The sequence below is a fragment of the Zygotorulaspora mrakii genome, chromosome 8 (assembly GCF_013402915.1).
Source record: "Zygotorulaspora mrakii chromosome 8, complete sequence".
NCBI lineage: Eukaryota > Fungi > Ascomycota > Saccharomycetes > Saccharomycetales > Saccharomycetaceae > Zygotorulaspora > Zygotorulaspora mrakii.
In genome coordinates this window covers 663,397-679,079 of record NC_050726.1, presented here as the reverse complement: position 1 = coordinate 679,079, position 15,683 = coordinate 663,397, and the positions used below count along the sequence as shown (strand labels likewise).

The 15,683-nt window shown below is 39.1% G+C and overlaps 10 protein-coding genes across 10 annotated transcripts; 4 read left to right on the top strand and 6 right to left on the bottom strand.

Annotated features, from left to right (window-relative positions):
- Positions 1-209: 209 nt before the first annotated feature.
- NDJ1 (Ndj1p) lies at positions 210-1,253 on the bottom strand (the record flags this gene model as incomplete). The annotated part of the gene is made up of 1 exon (XM_037290847.1): positions 210-1,253. One exon carries the CDS (start codon positions 1,251-1,253, stop codon positions 210-212), a length of 1,044 nt encoding a protein of 347 aa, XP_037146742.1.
- Positions 1,254-1,477: 224 nt separating this feature from the next.
- SEC20 (Sec20p) lies at positions 1,478-2,506 on the top strand (the record flags this gene model as incomplete). The annotated part of the gene is made up of 1 exon (XM_037290846.1): positions 1,478-2,506. The coding sequence occupies one exon, from the start codon at positions 1,478-1,480 to the stop codon at positions 2,504-2,506; it is 1,029 nt and encodes a 342-aa protein (XP_037146741.1).
- Positions 2,507-3,048: 542 nt separating this feature from the next.
- On the top strand, positions 3,049-4,779 carry ITR1 (myo-inositol transporter ITR1; the record flags this gene model as incomplete). Its single annotated transcript, XM_037290845.1, has 1 exon — positions 3,049-4,779. The coding sequence occupies one exon, from the start codon at positions 3,049-3,051 to the stop codon at positions 4,777-4,779; it is 1,731 nt and encodes a 576-aa protein (XP_037146740.1).
- A 381-nt stretch (positions 4,780-5,160) lies between these two features.
- Positions 5,161-7,176, top strand: PUF6 (Puf6p; the record flags this gene model as incomplete). The annotated part of the gene is made up of 1 exon (XM_037290844.1): positions 5,161-7,176. The coding sequence occupies one exon, from the start codon at positions 5,161-5,163 to the stop codon at positions 7,174-7,176; it is 2,016 nt and encodes a 671-aa protein (XP_037146739.1).
- Positions 7,177-7,429: 253 nt separating this feature from the next.
- VPS3 (CORVET complex subunit VPS3) lies at positions 7,430-10,261 on the top strand (the record flags this gene model as incomplete). Its single annotated transcript, XM_037290843.1, has 1 exon — positions 7,430-10,261. One exon carries the CDS (start codon positions 7,430-7,432, stop codon positions 10,259-10,261), a length of 2,832 nt encoding a protein of 943 aa, XP_037146738.1.
- A 139-nt stretch (positions 10,262-10,400) lies between these two features.
- RSM28 (mitochondrial 37S ribosomal protein mS46 RSM28) lies at positions 10,401-11,456 on the bottom strand (the record flags this gene model as incomplete). Its single annotated transcript, XM_037290842.1, has 1 exon — positions 10,401-11,456. The coding sequence occupies one exon, from the start codon at positions 11,454-11,456 to the stop codon at positions 10,401-10,403; it is 1,056 nt and encodes a 351-aa protein (XP_037146737.1).
- A 180-nt stretch (positions 11,457-11,636) lies between these two features.
- TPT1 (tRNA 2'-phosphotransferase) lies at positions 11,637-12,401 on the bottom strand (the record flags this gene model as incomplete). The annotated part of the gene is made up of 1 exon (XM_037290841.1): positions 11,637-12,401. One exon carries the CDS (start codon positions 12,399-12,401, stop codon positions 11,637-11,639), a length of 765 nt encoding a protein of 254 aa, XP_037146736.1.
- An 82-nt stretch (positions 12,402-12,483) lies between these two features.
- MZM1 (Mzm1p) lies at positions 12,484-12,840 on the bottom strand (the record flags this gene model as incomplete). Its single annotated transcript, XM_037290840.1, has 1 exon — positions 12,484-12,840. The coding sequence occupies one exon, from the start codon at positions 12,838-12,840 to the stop codon at positions 12,484-12,486; it is 357 nt and encodes a 118-aa protein (XP_037146735.1).
- Positions 12,841-13,163: 323 nt separating this feature from the next.
- IZH1 (PAQR-type receptor) lies at positions 13,164-14,129 on the bottom strand (the record flags this gene model as incomplete). Its single annotated transcript, XM_037290839.1, has 1 exon — positions 13,164-14,129. The coding sequence occupies one exon, from the start codon at positions 14,127-14,129 to the stop codon at positions 13,164-13,166; it is 966 nt and encodes a 321-aa protein (XP_037146734.1).
- A 482-nt stretch (positions 14,130-14,611) lies between these two features.
- On the bottom strand, positions 14,612-15,469 carry HG535_0H03350 (uncharacterized protein; the record flags this gene model as incomplete). Its single annotated transcript, XM_037290838.1, has 1 exon — positions 14,612-15,469. The coding sequence occupies one exon, from the start codon at positions 15,467-15,469 to the stop codon at positions 14,612-14,614; it is 858 nt and encodes a 285-aa protein (XP_037146733.1).
- Positions 15,470-15,683: the final 214 nt, after the last annotated feature.

Below are 15,683 nucleotides of genomic sequence, written 5' to 3'. Positions count from 1 at the left end.
ACAGAATGAATCAGAAAATGCCTTTTGTTTTATGTAATGCTCTTCCCGTAGCAAATACCTTTATTTTTCACTCTGAACCCTTCATTCATCTTTCGTTTAAATGCGAAGGGGGCCGAAAAAACAAAATAACAGCTAAACGTAAAAATCAACGTAGAATCGTTTAACTGAAAAGAAATAAAAAAAACAGCTTCAGTATGATGAATCTACTTTCACGCCTCATTGTAAAAACATTCAATGATGGCTAAATTTATAAACAATAGCAACTTACTTGTGACATCTTTTGGCATCATCCGATCCAAGCATATACCAGCTGTCGGTATCACATGTACGTTTTTCAATGACGGCTCTTTGCCAAAATATACACCATTACCCATTATTAAGATTCCGTTCTTGGAGTCAAGCCATAATCCAAAACTTATCTTGGAATATGATTTGCCATTTTTTTGCCGCGCTTTCAACAATATTTTTCTCAAAAGTTCAGAGGAGAACTCGTTAATGGGCTGGCGGCTAGAATTCTGAAAGATGAAATATTTTTGCCAAAATATTCGGCACAGTTCAGGCAGGCGAGTTCTCAAAGTCATTTGTATACTTTGGCGATGCCTGGCAGCTCTTACTGAGTGCAACCAGTGGCACCATTTTACTGCCAAATCGCGAAATACTAGCTCGACATATGACTCCAGTAACCTCATCCAATTGATGTAAAGATGCGAAATACGTTTCTCATTGAATTTTTTCAAAACAGTCTCAAACCGATTTTCGTACTCCTGGATGTGTTGAACTGTTTTCAGGTGACCTGTACTCTTGTCAAACAATATGGCTTCGGGGAATATACACAATTCAGGTTGTTTTTGGTGTTGATTGCTATTATCCAACAGCATTGTAGATCCTTCAAAAGAATTATCAGCGCCATCATCAAACGATTTTTGCAAACTGGTTAAACTGAAGTAATTCGCCAATTGATATTGTGCATCTTGGCGCCGCTTGTTTCTATTATAACAATCCTTGAATAACTGAAAAGGCTGGAAAAGCTTCTCGGAAGCACTCGTAGTCAAATTCGGATAAGAGATGCTGTATATTATAAAACTGCAGGTCTTTGAGTGCATTATCTTACCATTTTCAATTGTACGTAGAAATGCTGTCGGCGGTTCGTTCGCAACAGACATTGACCCGGGCCTTGTGCCAAAAATAGTAAGCGTAGTCAATTCATCTTTTTTATCAACAGACCCCAAATAATCGTCCTGATCCATTTCCATTTGATACGTTCAGAAGTTACTGTTCATTAGTTTTGCTTGCCTTAGCCGCCTAGCTTTCTTTTGGCTATGTGGGTTTAACAATAATCATAGTTGACGAAAAGTAGTTCATGATATGTATAACTCAGCAGTAAACTATAGATACACCAATTGAAGAGAAAGCCTCCCAACCAAATAGACAATTTTCAGGTTACTCGTCCTACATTTATTAAGAAACTCACTGAACAATGGTGCTACAAAAATTGGAGGCTCTGGAGACTCTGGAGGATTCTTTATTGGCGAAACTAGAAGAATTGGAGATCGATCATCGTGAGGTTAACGAGAAAGAAGAATCGAATTTTACAACTCAAATTGCGGATATGATAATGAAATATGAGTCTCAATTGAAAGCAGCGACCCTGAGTATGAACTACGCACATCGAGGTCTAAAAGTAAAATGGCTAAGAATGGCTGAAAAGAACGATTGCAATACGTTGGCTATTTTGCAAAATGATCAAGAAATCCGAAATCCTGATGAGAACGAGGCTATCGTAACTAGTCTTAAAGAGTTACTGAGGATGATCGATTGGATATCTCAATTCAGAATTAAATTCCGCGAAACGATGAAGAAAAGACACCTGAACAAAATAATTGCTAGGGATTATAGAAGAGACGAAATGATTGAAGAGAATCTGGAGCAATACAAGGGTGTTAAAGTTGAAGAACAGAAGACCGAGTTTGGTCACTCTACTACCAAGGATAAACTCCTCAATAAGACTAAACATTTAAGCTCAAAATTACTGAAAGGCAGTCAAATTTTGCAATCAGGCATTTTGCAGAGTGATTTGAATCTAGATGAATTGAGGCAGCAGACACACAACTTAACAACAGTAAACGACAAATACACGCAGTTCGAATCTGTGTTCCTGAAAACGAACCAGCTCGTGAAAACTCTAGAAAAGGCTTCTCACCGGGAGAAAAGAGACGTTTACATTGCATTAGGGTTCTTATGCCTGTCTGCGGCGTGGGTCCTGTGGCGAAGAATTTTCAAGTTACCTATCAAGTTGGTACTCTTTGTTCTATTCAGATTTTTCAAAGGAATATTGGCCACAATGGGCTTTGTCTCCAAAATCTCTTCAGCAAACAAGAAGATCTTAGCTGTCCCTGTTCGCATCCCGGAGACCGCTCAATTGCCTGTTACAAAACCTTCGATAGATAGTATAGAGCATGCTGTTGAGGAAGCCATGAACAGAATCCTAAGTCATGATGAGCTCTAATCATAGCTATAGTATCACCGAAATCTAAGAATTTCACATGCATGGCACTGGAATAGTCTGCTGTAGTTGAGACCAACTATCGGATGTCACGGTGTCGAGTGTCACGCACCAAAGCACACCGAGTGCAGTCCTATCGAAATATCCCACTTGACGATGATCATCTAATAGCATTTCTGAGTGAGGCTTCTGTGTGTGTTACCATTTTTGGGATTAAATCCCACTTCGGGATCGCACTTTTTATCTCCCAAAAAGGATGCGCAGCAGAATTCGCCGAAAAATTACAATTCGCCGTTTTTTCGGGCCAAGAGTATAAAAACTAGTTGAGAATTCATTTTCCTCAAAATTGCGAACAATCCTGAAACTCGAGCCAAGGCAGTGTAAATAGTGTTAGAGCAGAACCGTTCAGTAGATTGACATTCCAGACTCGAAGCTAGATCAATTTACGGAAAGGAGCTCTTTTCATTTTTATATTATCAAAGCTGTTTACTTCACACCGCTGTATAGATAAGAAAGGAGACATTAACTGTATAAGTTTTTGAGTCATGTCTTGGCACGATGAATCCAGTTCGCCATATGACGCTAGCGAGCTCCGTAAGCAGAAGGAGGAGCAAGTCGAAACGGAGTTGAACCCACTGGGTCACAGTGGTTCAGTTGCGATGTTCGAGGAAGACTTAGATGGTGGCGACGCGGAAAAGGATTATGTGATGATAAAACCAGTTAACGACGAGGACGATACCTCCGTTATGATCACTTTCAATCAAGGAATAACTCCTTTCATTCTCACGCTGACCTTTGTCGCCTCTATTTCGGGGTTCATGTTTGGTTATGACACTGGTTATATATCAAGTGCGCTCGTGTCCATCGGAACAGATTTGGACAACAAAGAATTAACATATGGAGACAGGGAGATAATCACGGCGGCGACGTCACTAGGAGCTCTCATATCGAGCATATTTGCTGGTACGGCTGCTGACGTTTTTGGCAGAAAACCTTGCATTATGTTTTCCAACGTTATGTTTGTCATTGGCGCAATATTGCAGGTGACCGCAAAGAGTTTTTGGCAAATGGCCGTCGGAAGATTGATTATGGGGTTTGGTGTTGGGATAGGCTCCCTAATATCTCCATTGTTTATCAGTGAGATCGCGCCAAAGATGATTAGAGGCCGACTAACTGTAATAAACTCACTATGGTTAACGGGCGGTCAATTGATTGCTTATGGCTGCGGTGCTGGTTTAACACATGTTAACAACGGTTGGAGAATACTTGTTGGTCTTTCTTTAATCCCAACTTGTATTCAATTTGGATTTTTCGTTTTTTTACCAGATACACCAAGATACTATTTAATGAAAGGGAATGTTCAAAGAGCCTCTGAGGTTTTACAAAAAAGTTATCCAGAAGCAACTGAAGAGCTGGTACAGTTAAAGGTTAATGAAATGATTCAATTAAATCAATCCATACCTGGAAAAAACATCGGACAGAAAGTTTGGAACATGACGAAGGAGCTACATACGAAACCAGCAAATTTGAGGGCGTTAATTATTGGCTGTGGTCTGCAGGGTATACAACAATTCACAGGTTGGAATTCCTTAATGTATTTTTCTGGCACCATTTTCGAAACGGTTGGGTTTACAAACTCATCTGCAGTGTCAATAATTGTCTCTGGTACGAATTTCATTTTCACGTTGGTCGCGTTCTTTGCAATTGATAAAATTGGCCGTAGAAAAATTTTGCTGATTGGACTACCGGGGATGACGGTATCGTTAGTGGTTTGCTCCATTGCTTTCCATTTCATTGGCATCACATTTGTCGGTAATGAAGCACAGGTTCTACACGGTGGATTTACATCTTGGGGAATCGTTATCATCGTATTTATTGTTATATTCGCTGGATTTTATGCACTGGGAATTGGTACGGTTCCTTGGCAACAATCAGAGTTGTTTCCTCAGAATGTTAGAGGTGTTGGTACATCGTTCGCGACAGCGACAAATTGGGCTGGTTCCTTAGTAATCGCTTCAACATTTTTGACGATGTTACAGAATATTACACCTTCCGGTACATTTGCATTTTTTGCATCACTGGCCTGCCTTTCAACTTTTTTCTGTTATTTCTGCTATCCAGAGCTGTCAGGACTAGAGTTAGAAGAAGTTCAAACCATCTTAAAAGATGGATTTAATATAAAAGCTTCAATGGTACTAGCCAAGAAAAGAAAACAACAAGTGGCATCAAGAGAAAAACTCAAGTTAGAACCCACTCATGAAATCATTGAGGCTTAGAAGAATAGCAAATACTTCAGACTCAAAAAACTAAAATCTTACCAAACAGAAGAGACGCGCATTCTGCAATTTACGTTGCACTTTAAAAAGTAGGAAAAAAGATTTAGCAAATAACATTCCAATACAATTTCATAAGGACATGCAAACTATTTAGTATATAAGCATTGCTACATTTGTCCGTAATTTACCTAAATATCTAGTGAAATTTTACCAATATTGATATCCAAAGGATGCTTCGTGTGCTGTGACAGGACTGAATCGAAAGTAGTGATTTGAAAAATTTTTGAGATGAGATGAGATGAGCTGCTGCTACATAGAAGGTAGGCTAAAATAGGTATAGCAGTATTATTTGATAGTCTCACTTCAAGATCGAAAGATTCAATGGCGCCAACTATCAAGAATAAGAAGGTTGGGAAGCGTTCCCTGCAAAACGGAAAATCTATTAATGGTAGACCAGCAAAAAAGGCTAGAATTTCAGTAGACTCCTCTGATGAGGAGGATCACATCTCAGACAATGCCTCCTCTTCTGAATCCTCTGACGTTTCTTCAGAAGATGATCTTGATGATCTGGACAACATTGTCTCATCTGACTCTGAGGACCGAGGTGCTGAGGAGGATGAGGATGATGGAGACGAGGAAGAAGATGCAGATGAGGACGAAGATGGATCTGACGTTCATGTGGAAAACGAAGAAGATGACTCTAAAGGTAACGAAGAAAATAGCTCAAATCATCACGATGAGCAGAGAAAACTGCTTAAAGAAAGAAAAATGCAGAGGAAGTCTGGTATTCAAGTTCAGCATATTAAATCGTTATGGGAAAAACTTCGGGTCAAAAATCCTCTCGTGCCAAAAAATGTGCGTGAAAAATTATCTAATGAAATTTGGGAGCTATCAAAGGACTGTATTAGTGATCTCGTCTTGAAGCACGACGCTTCTCGTGTTGTTCAGTCGCTTGTGAAATATTCTTCAAAAGAACGCCGTGAACAGATTGTTGCGGCCCTTAACGGTAAGTTTTATGCTTTGGCAACATCTGCTTATGGTAAATATCTACTTGTCAAACTATTACACTACGGATCCAGGTCATCCAGACAGGCAATTTTGAATGAGTTACATGGCTCTTTAAGGAAGTTAATGAGACACCGTGAGGGTGCTTATGTTGTTGAAGATTTATACGTGCTGTATGCTTCTCATGTGCAAAAACAGCAACTAATAAGAGAATTCTGGGGATCAGAATATGCAGTCTTCAGAGATACGCATGATGGCTTGACAGTTGAACAAGTGTGTGATACCAGTATCGAAAAGAGAAATATCATTGCAAGAAATTTGCTTGGTACCATTACTGCTTCAGTAGAGAAAGGTTCGGCAGGATTTCAAATCTTACATGCTGCTATGAGAGAACTGGTTAAGATTGCCAACGGAAAAGAAATTTCTGAAATGATTGAACTCTTGAATGAGCAATTCGCAGAGTTAGTACATACACCGGAGGGTGCAGACGTTGCATGTACTCTAATGGCCAAAGCCACTGCAAAGGACAGAAAGCTTTTAATCAAGTCTCTAAAACCACATGTTGAAACTCTATTAAAAAACGAGTATGGGAATATCGTTTTCATAACTTCTTTATTGTGTGTTGATGATACCGTTCTAATGTTCAAGTCATTTGGTCCTTCTGTAAAAGATAATTTACATGAATTGATCACTGATAAATATGCTAGAAGACCGTGGTTATATATTTTATTGGGCCTCGATGGTAAATATTTCTCTCCTCTGGTCATGAAAGATATCAATAGATACATCAAGATGTCTGAAGAAACGTCAAAAAAACCAGCTTTGCAAAGAAGATACGAATTATTGAACAAATTTGCTCCCATGTTTTTGAGGTGTATAAATAAACATTGTTCAGAAATTTTATCTGAAAACCTGGGGTGTCAATTCATTTCTGAAGTGCTAATAAATGATGAACTTTATGAACAGTTAAGTGAACAAGAAACCGATTTGTTCAAACAGGTGCTTGACACAATAATCACCACCTTCAAAGGCGACATTTCTGAAGAGGATCACCCAATACAAAGACCATTTTCAACAAGATTACTGAAGGGATTGATTCAGGGTGGTAAGTGGAACAATAAGGAAAAAAAGATCGAAACGTTACAAAAGGTCGAGGGATTAGGTGCTGATTTCGCAGCTAGATTTTACGATGACATCGTAGACTCCTCTAATTTACTTGAATGGATTACCAATCCAAACAGTTCATTTACCGTTGTTGCAATTTATGAAAAGCTAAATGAGCAGGATAAGGGCAACCAATTTCTGAGAGATCTAAAGAAAATCTTACCCGAAATAGATGCGTCAAATGAAGATAATAAAGGTGCAAAACTTTTATTGAAATTGGTCAATTGATGCTTTTATTTACACCACTTGATGAAAACTGCATCCAACAAATAGATTTATCATCTGTATAAAATGTATACTAGCTACTCTGTTAAAGATATCTTTCAAGTAAATGCTGAAGTGTGAAATGTTGGCATCCCTGCACCACTATTTGAAGGTGAGGCCAATTTCATAGAAGTGTACAAAGTGAAAGATACTCTTTATCACGAACAAGCATATTACGGATGAACAGTCCGTACGGCTCACTATTTGTTTATGGATAATGGGAAATGGTGACCAGGATAGTATACCAAGTGTTACTGAGTCAAGCCCTCAAGAAAGTGGTCATGACCTAGAGCCAGATTCAGTGCAACAGACGCCCGAAACCGTCAAGGAGGACCCGGAAACCGTCAAGGGGGACCACCAAACCGACAAGGAGGATTGCGAAACCGTCAAGGAGGACCATGAAACACTAGAGATAGAAAAAGGGCCTTTCATCGTATTCCCACTTATTCAAGGACTGCCATCGGAATTACAATATACAAATTTTGAGGCTTACGGTGAGAATATATATTTGGGGACTGCCACCGGAGACCTCCTACACTACTTCGAGATTGAGCCCCGCAATTTTATGCTGGTATCCCAAACCAAATTTGATGAAGAATCCTCCAACCCCATAGAAAAAATGATCCTCTTGCCAAAAATTGAGCGAGCATTGGTGCTGTGTAATGGCACTTTGGTCGTTTTTCTACTGCCTGAGTTTGCACCAGCTCCGAACACATTAAAAGTCAAAAGAATCAATGACATTGCTTTGAAGGACTTTTCAGAACGTACTAAATCTTATAAAGTCTATGCAGCTCAAAAAGAGCATGTTAAACTGCTAAAGATAAGCATTAACGGATTGACGCTTTCAAAAAGCTATGATTACAAGCAAATAGAGGCACTTAAAGCTCATGAGCGTATTCTAGCTGTGGCAAAATCCAACAACTATGAAATTATTAACTTGCTGACATCAAAGAACATTCCCTTATTTAGAGTAAGTGAAACTAATTCACCATTGAAGCCAATTATTGCCGATTTTAATGGACATGAATTCCTGATTGCCACAGGTGGAGCTTCGCCAGAAGATAGTTCTATGGCCCTCATTGTTAATCACGAAGGAGATATCGTTTACGGAACGATTGTTTTAGAAAATTATCCTTCCTCAATTTTGGTATCGTACTCTTATATTATCGTCAACTTTGAAAAGAAGGGGGTTTTCATTTATAGAATTGGTGAGGATCAAAAAATGGTGCAGCGAATAACCTCAAAAACATCGAATTTACACATTGCCAGCACTTCGAAATTGTTCAAAAATTTTAGAAATACAGAATCGAAACAAAAAGTTATTGAAAAACTGCGAAAAGTTTCACTGACTATGGATGGCAACCACCTAAGAACTGAAAATGAAAGAGATTATGTCAGCAATCTGTTTGTGGAGGGTTCGTCTATAGCAATCTACGGGAAGTCTGGAATACATATATTAGTAAAGCAATCACCTATCTTGGACTTCACTCGATTCGATGAAATGTACATTGAAGAAATCAATAGATATCTGGTGCAGAAGAAGTTAGAACCGATTTCGGAGTATGAAAAGATTGAGCTTAACTATTTGTCGACAATGATGTTGTTAATATTATCCCTACATTGCAAAAGTTTCAATGAATCTGTAATAAAGGAATGGTGTTCGAACAAAGAGTCTGTAGATATCAGATTATTGTTTTACATTTTAGGGTTCCGAATATTTGGTGATATATGGGTACCAAATGGGCTGACTAAAGCAATTGAAGATGTCAAGTCACTGAAATTAATTAACAGATGTAATGACATCAGCCATTTATTGGCACTTATCAAGCTGGAAATGAACAAGGCCGGTGCCGCTAATGAGAGTGAAGAAGTGACAAAAACTGTTGATGTGAATATTTTTGAATTGCAACTAAGTGAAAATCAAATATGTTGCGATGTCTCCTATTTCGACAGGAGAAGCTTGGAGGAAATTACAAAGATCCTCGAAAAGGAACCAAATAAATATCAGGATCTACTCCTGAAAGTTTACGAGAGAAGAGGAATGTTTTTAGAGTCTTTAAAACTTCTCAAAAAGGATGGAGGCCTCAACAGAATGCTTCCATTTTTCAAAAGTCACATTACAAAATTCCCTTCCACGTATATCGATAACGGTCTGTTAGAAGACCTATTACTAATTATTGATACATCCAAAGTAGTTGACACCCATCTCATAGACGAGGTAATGCAAGTGCTCACTTCTGTAAAGGCGGACCCGCGGCGTCTCATCGCCAAAGCAGGTGAACAGTCTAACGTGAAGGCACTGATTATTGAGAATCTGGGTGCTCAGGACCCGGGTGATAAGCAATATCTTGCCGAATATTATATTGTAAAATTGCAGAGAAATATGCAAGAAAACGATCTGTGGGATCTCATTGCAGAATTCCTTACGAGTTATACCCGTGATATGACCTACACAAAATGTTCAGTAAACGACTTTTTAATGATCAAGATTAACCATAACGAGAAATTTAAAGATTTTTCAAAATATCTGCAAGACGTCAAATCACTGTACGAAATGAATCAAGACGGCAGTCTGCTCAATAACATTGTTAAACAACTTGAATCATTTGACATCGGTCATACATTGGCTCTCCTGTTCCTTGGCACCCACGATCTTTTGAGAAGGTTTTTCACGAAAGATGAGCTTTTCGAAATCTTTATGACCTGTAATGATTTTCTTAACACCGATATGTACCTGGATGACAATAACATTATTAAGGTGTTTGAACATTATGTCTCTCTCTCTAGAAGACAAATTTCAAACTCATTGATATCTCACCTTTTAGAAAGAAATCAAAGGCTACTTAGAAATCAGAAAACTCTACTAAATATTTTGAGCCAGATTCCAAACGACAGCGACTTTGAAACATTATTCAATCCAATTTTTTGCATAATAAGGAATATCGAAAGCCGAGAAATAGATTTGAGCTTGAAGAAGAGTTTGTTGAAAGATGAAATATGCATTCATAAAAGTCTTCTGAACAAGCTAAATAAAGATAAGCAGTCATAGCGTTACATTCAAGGCCTTATCTTTTATATGAAATCTTATTCTTTAACGTACTTACTATTTACATGCGTTTTAGAATTGAAACAGGTATTGAAAGGGAATAAACCATAATAGAGAAATATGTAGTAATGAATGTGTTTTTTTAAAGTTCCGATAGATGCCTTAAACCGGTACAAACTTGGTAGGCATTTTCTTTTATCTCTTGATCCACAATGCTACTTTCTAAACCACGCCTGACCACATCGGCATTATATTCGAACTCTTGCTTCTTTTTATCGGATTTCGTCAAGCCTGAAAATTGGTTCTTCTCTAAATGCTTCAACTCTTGGTATTTTCCTGACACCATAGAGTCAAATTTTGATCTATCTTCACTCATAACTAAATTTTTGAACAGCTTTTCTCTTTCAAGGATCAATGATGATGCTGGCGTATATTTACCAAAAAAAGGTGTGTTGATGTTATATGCCAAATTTTTTGGAGGCTCTTCGGCCCTTGTGAGAACTCCATAATTTAGACGTCTGAATAGCGGGAAATTTGCGGACTTCATTACATCCAAATAATAGTTCACTAGCCGTGAAGAAGCCGTGTTTGGCAAATCAGCATGAAACCTCAATAATGACAAAGGAGTGGGTTCCTGGGGCACATACGCATCTTGAACCACTCTAGACGTTGCCGCAGAAATTTCAAGGCGCTTATTATTATCTTTTGACTTTTTTTGGAATCCTGGCGCATCTCTATGTCTGTTGTTCCTTCTATAATTTGAGTCGGTAGATTTGCTTCTAGCTCTACTTAAAGTATTCGACTTTGTACTCTCAAAAGCATCAATTAAATCATCACCAAGAGCGGCATTCTTTCCGTCATTTATAGTTTTTCTTTGAAATTGGGGTTGTTTATTCACTATATTATGATTGACAGTTGGATGCATACGGGATGAAACAACGCCGACTGGTGAACGTCGCTGAGCATCAGAATTGCCATTGGAGGCATTTTGACTCGACCTATTGGCTCTTTGTGAAGATTTCCGGCTATTTCTCCAGTTTGTTTTTGGAGCGCTCTTATTACCGGTAACACTTTTTTTAGCTGTAGCTTCTTGTGCTCTTGCTAAAATGTTCTGCAAGAACTCTTGTGTTACGCCGGTGCTATAAGCACGACTGATCTTATTGAATTTCATTGATGGGTAGAATTCTCTTCGAAACATGTTGGGGGTACTGTCGTATGGCGTTGATTCCCAATTTACTTCTACCTAATTCACTGATACGTCTCAGGTCCACTTATCAGATTTTTCATTATTACTGAAAAGCTAGAAAAGATAATTGTCGTTTAGAGTTACATTTACTTACACACAATATCTCAGTACTTGAATATTCGCTAGATCTAGTCAATCCAATAGCTGGTAAGGTACCTTACTCCGCGACAGTAGTTCCAGAAGAGCTTTAGTGTCTTTCGATACTTCGTGGTCCATTTTTGGAGGTTTAATGACCACTTTTTCAAATAATGAGAGTGGTATGTCATCTGATGTAAGATATACGTTATTCAGAGATTTGTAAAGCTGTAAACTGTCCAGAAGGGTTTCATGCACGTTCAAATGGATATAAACATTACTAGAATTTCTCATACCACTTATGACTTGAGAGTCCACGCCTGTAATGCCCGGTGCTAGATGGATATGGTTTCTACTTTGTTTGCTTATGAAGCCCGATTGAACGATCAGCAGAGCCTTTGTAATGCTTGTACCGTGCACCAATTTCTCTGGTAGCTCCGAGGTGTCCTTTATCTGCTTCAGCACCTCTTGATCTGGGGTAATAACATTAATAGAGTGTCCCTGCGTCGCACAGACATATTCCTCTGCTACACCATTCTTATTCACTGTCGATTTCAAGTGGAACCTCTTTTTCTCATTGTTCTGAACGATTCGATGAATGTCTTCCACACTGCATCTGTGTGTTTTAAGTCTATTGTGGTTAAGAAGCCTGCCCAGAGGAACGTACCCATTACTGTCGATAGGCAGACGCTCTTTTATTGCACCATGTCTCAGCAAATAAGACAGTGATTTTGATATATGCACATCCCTTTTATCGGCCATTGCTGCGGCGGTTATTCTACGGCGTATTTCAAAACATCTTGTGAGCAGGCCAACAGTCATAAGTCAAAAGAAAGATTTGCATGAATAATTTGAACAGTCGAATATATACAAGAAAAAGTAAATAAGTCCGAATTCCTAACATCTACTTATATAAGCCCTCACCACCACCACAACAACCGCCTCCTTGGGAAGCTAGAGTTTTTTTTGTCTTCTTTAAACTCTCGTTGTCACCTAACTCAGTTTCTTTGTGAATATTTAAATGATATTTCTCACCGCTATCAACCTTCTTGCCCTGCACCAAGTTCTGCCTCAGAAATCGCGAGACCTCTTCTAAATGTTTTATTTGATCATCAATGCTTAGATCAGGATTGGGCGGATTAATAATGCCCTGACGCATTTGTGCTCTTGCTGCTAATAGCATCCTTGTATCTCCGGCAAACGCCACGCGAGTAGCTCTCAATCCATGCCTGAATGCGACCAATACTCTTTCGCTGCTCATTCTTGATGATAATTATGTAAATATAATGCCTAGAACAATAGCACTCTTGCTTGATTACTGAAAGCTATGTCAGTCATCTTTACATTAAAGCTCTCTTAGCTGATTCGAGATCTTTCTCTCTTATGAGGGTAACTTTGAAGGGATCGTCGTAAAGTTCAATACGATCAAATGATTCGAAGGCTACTAACAGATGATCAGAGGAGGCCTAATGGGATGTGGGGCAGGTTTTAAACGACGTATAATTGTGTAATTTATTATTCTCCTTTCTATTACTTATTTTACGTATGTTTTTATTTTGAGGTTAAAGATCAAAGAAAAGGTGATCAGACTTTGAAGGTGATCAAGTTGGGAGCGTTCAAGTGCGAATGCATAAACATATAAGACCCCATAACGGCTCTCAAGTGACAAAGTGAACCGATAACCACAAGTACATGGAAAATCTGGTGGGAGCTACCAAAAAAATCGAATTTCCCGGGCGCTATAGTTTCTGGGATTCTATAACCGTAAATGACAGCCCCGGATAGATAAAAGAGTGCTTCCCAACCGACAAATCTCAATTGCACTCTATGGACAACTTCAGACAGTCCAAATTTTAGAGTACCGGTAAGTATTGGGATGATCGAACTAAATGCGAATCCAATGAAGAAAGTAGCCCGCAATGGACGCATGTTTTTTGTGTTGAACTTTTCACTCAGAACGCAAACACTACAGCAGGTTGCCAACACCACAGTTATTACAGCGAATAACTTGAAATAGAAGACGTGATCGAAGAATCCGTAATAGAGCAAAGATATCACCGAGCAGGAAATCAATCCAATGATGCCCATGTAGTCCACTTTACTCCAGATGTCTGAATGGGCCTCCGAATGCTGTTTGAAGCAATGAAAGCAACTGCTGCACATTAAACACATAAACGCACCCAGCAGGTAGAAGTTTATTATAATGTAGTCTGTCATGGTTGTGGATGGGAACGATGGAATTAGCATTAAATCGGTGAAAAAAAGTAACAACACAAAGTAAACCATCGCAGAGCACAAATGCGTGTAGATGTTGACAGATTCGTTGTTCAAATACGTTAGAGATTTCAAACAGTTAACAAATGAATTGTTCTCACGGACATAGCCGGTTATAATTTTGTCGTTGTCCTTTTGCCATTCCGGTAACTCATTATAATCGTAAAGCAGTTTATCCTTGTCTGCAGTATTCAATTTTCCCTTATCATTGTCTTTTTTACCACTGCTTGTACTGGTCGTAACCCTTCTCTGTTTTACAGCTGTTATTGAGCTCATCTCTACTCAAACTCCCCTGCTACTGCGCCGAATTAACCTGCAACAACTCGCAAAATCTTCAAATTACTCGAACTTGCTAAACAAAATCAATAGACTTGGAGCGCCTCTCGAGTATTTTATATCGTCGAGTTATTTCCCTCTTTGTAAACCGGAGATCTTGACAGTTTCTCTCACTTTTTTGCACGATAAATCAACCAAAAAAAGAAGCGTTATACTGTAATGCTATACTTTTTGAGAATACAACAAACGATTTGTGCCACAGCTTGTTCGCCATTTATATTAGTTCTCCTGGCCTGACCTGATAGCTGACCGATATTAACCTTTATATTCCGCTGCATGAACGAATACCCTCCATGTATGGAAGGAAGAATGAGCTTATTGGGTGTTTTTTTTTCCATTTGTTGAATAGTAGCAAGATAATTTTTGTTGAGACGCCAAGAAATAAAGAGATCTATACGATTAAAAATCACATATACAGATACCTACTGGGGCTGTATCAGCTTTAGAACGTTGATTGTGGAGGGTTCTCGTTGTGAGTCTCTTGATTCAACCGTTGGGTACGGATACCGGCTGTTGCGAACAACGGTATTGTTGTCGCTTAGTGCTGTTGAATAGGTCATCAAGGCAGACTGCAGTTGCGAGTAGTCCCACTGCCATTGAACTTGGCCATGCGATTGCTCATGTGATTCCCTATCCTGTAGCCATCCTTGTGGGAGCCCCAGTGGCAGGCTAGATGAATCGTAGTTGTAGTCGCTTTTCTCATTGTAGATGTCTTCTTGGCGATAGTCGTCTCTCTTTTTCCTTGTCTGCAATCGAATGCCGTTCTTCATCCGGGAGCACACGCCGGACGAGAACTGATGGATTCGTCTCAACGTTTTTCTGATGTGTGCATCTTTGACCGTGCGGGTTGATTCCTGGCCTTTTTCGTCTTGCTCATCGTCTTGCTCATCGTCCAGCACAGTCTGCACCGACTGTGCTGGCAGCTCAACGATGTCTTCTTGTTCCAACTGAATACTTTTCACTCCCTCGACTATCCTTGATGCAGTCTCCGTACTGTCTTCAAATGCTGCTGCATTGGTCGGCAAACCGTTCATCTGAACTAATTTCTGCAAAAGCTCGGTGTCTAGACATGTCTCGCTGCTTGCGTTCATTCTATGCTGTCTATCGTAGCGATATCTTTCCAGAAATGCAATGATATCCTCTTCTTCCAGCTTTGCTGATCCTGCCAATCCTACCACATTGATGATGCGGGGTGTCGTCATGATAAAATGCCCATATGACTGCAGCAACGCTACTAATTGTGTATCGTTATACAGCTCCATTTTTATTTTTTTTGACATTACTGGCGCTTCACCTGTCACAGCCACAAAGCATTGTCGAAAGTAAAAAAATGAAGAAGATCTGAGGTGTGGAGCACCCTTGGTAATCAAATCCAGATGTATCTGGCCGAATTGACTTACACTAATCGGTGATCAGCTATAAGATAGAAAACAAGGGCAAAATACTCAAAGAAAGTATACATTTCTAGAATTTCACTGAAGTATCACAAATAAC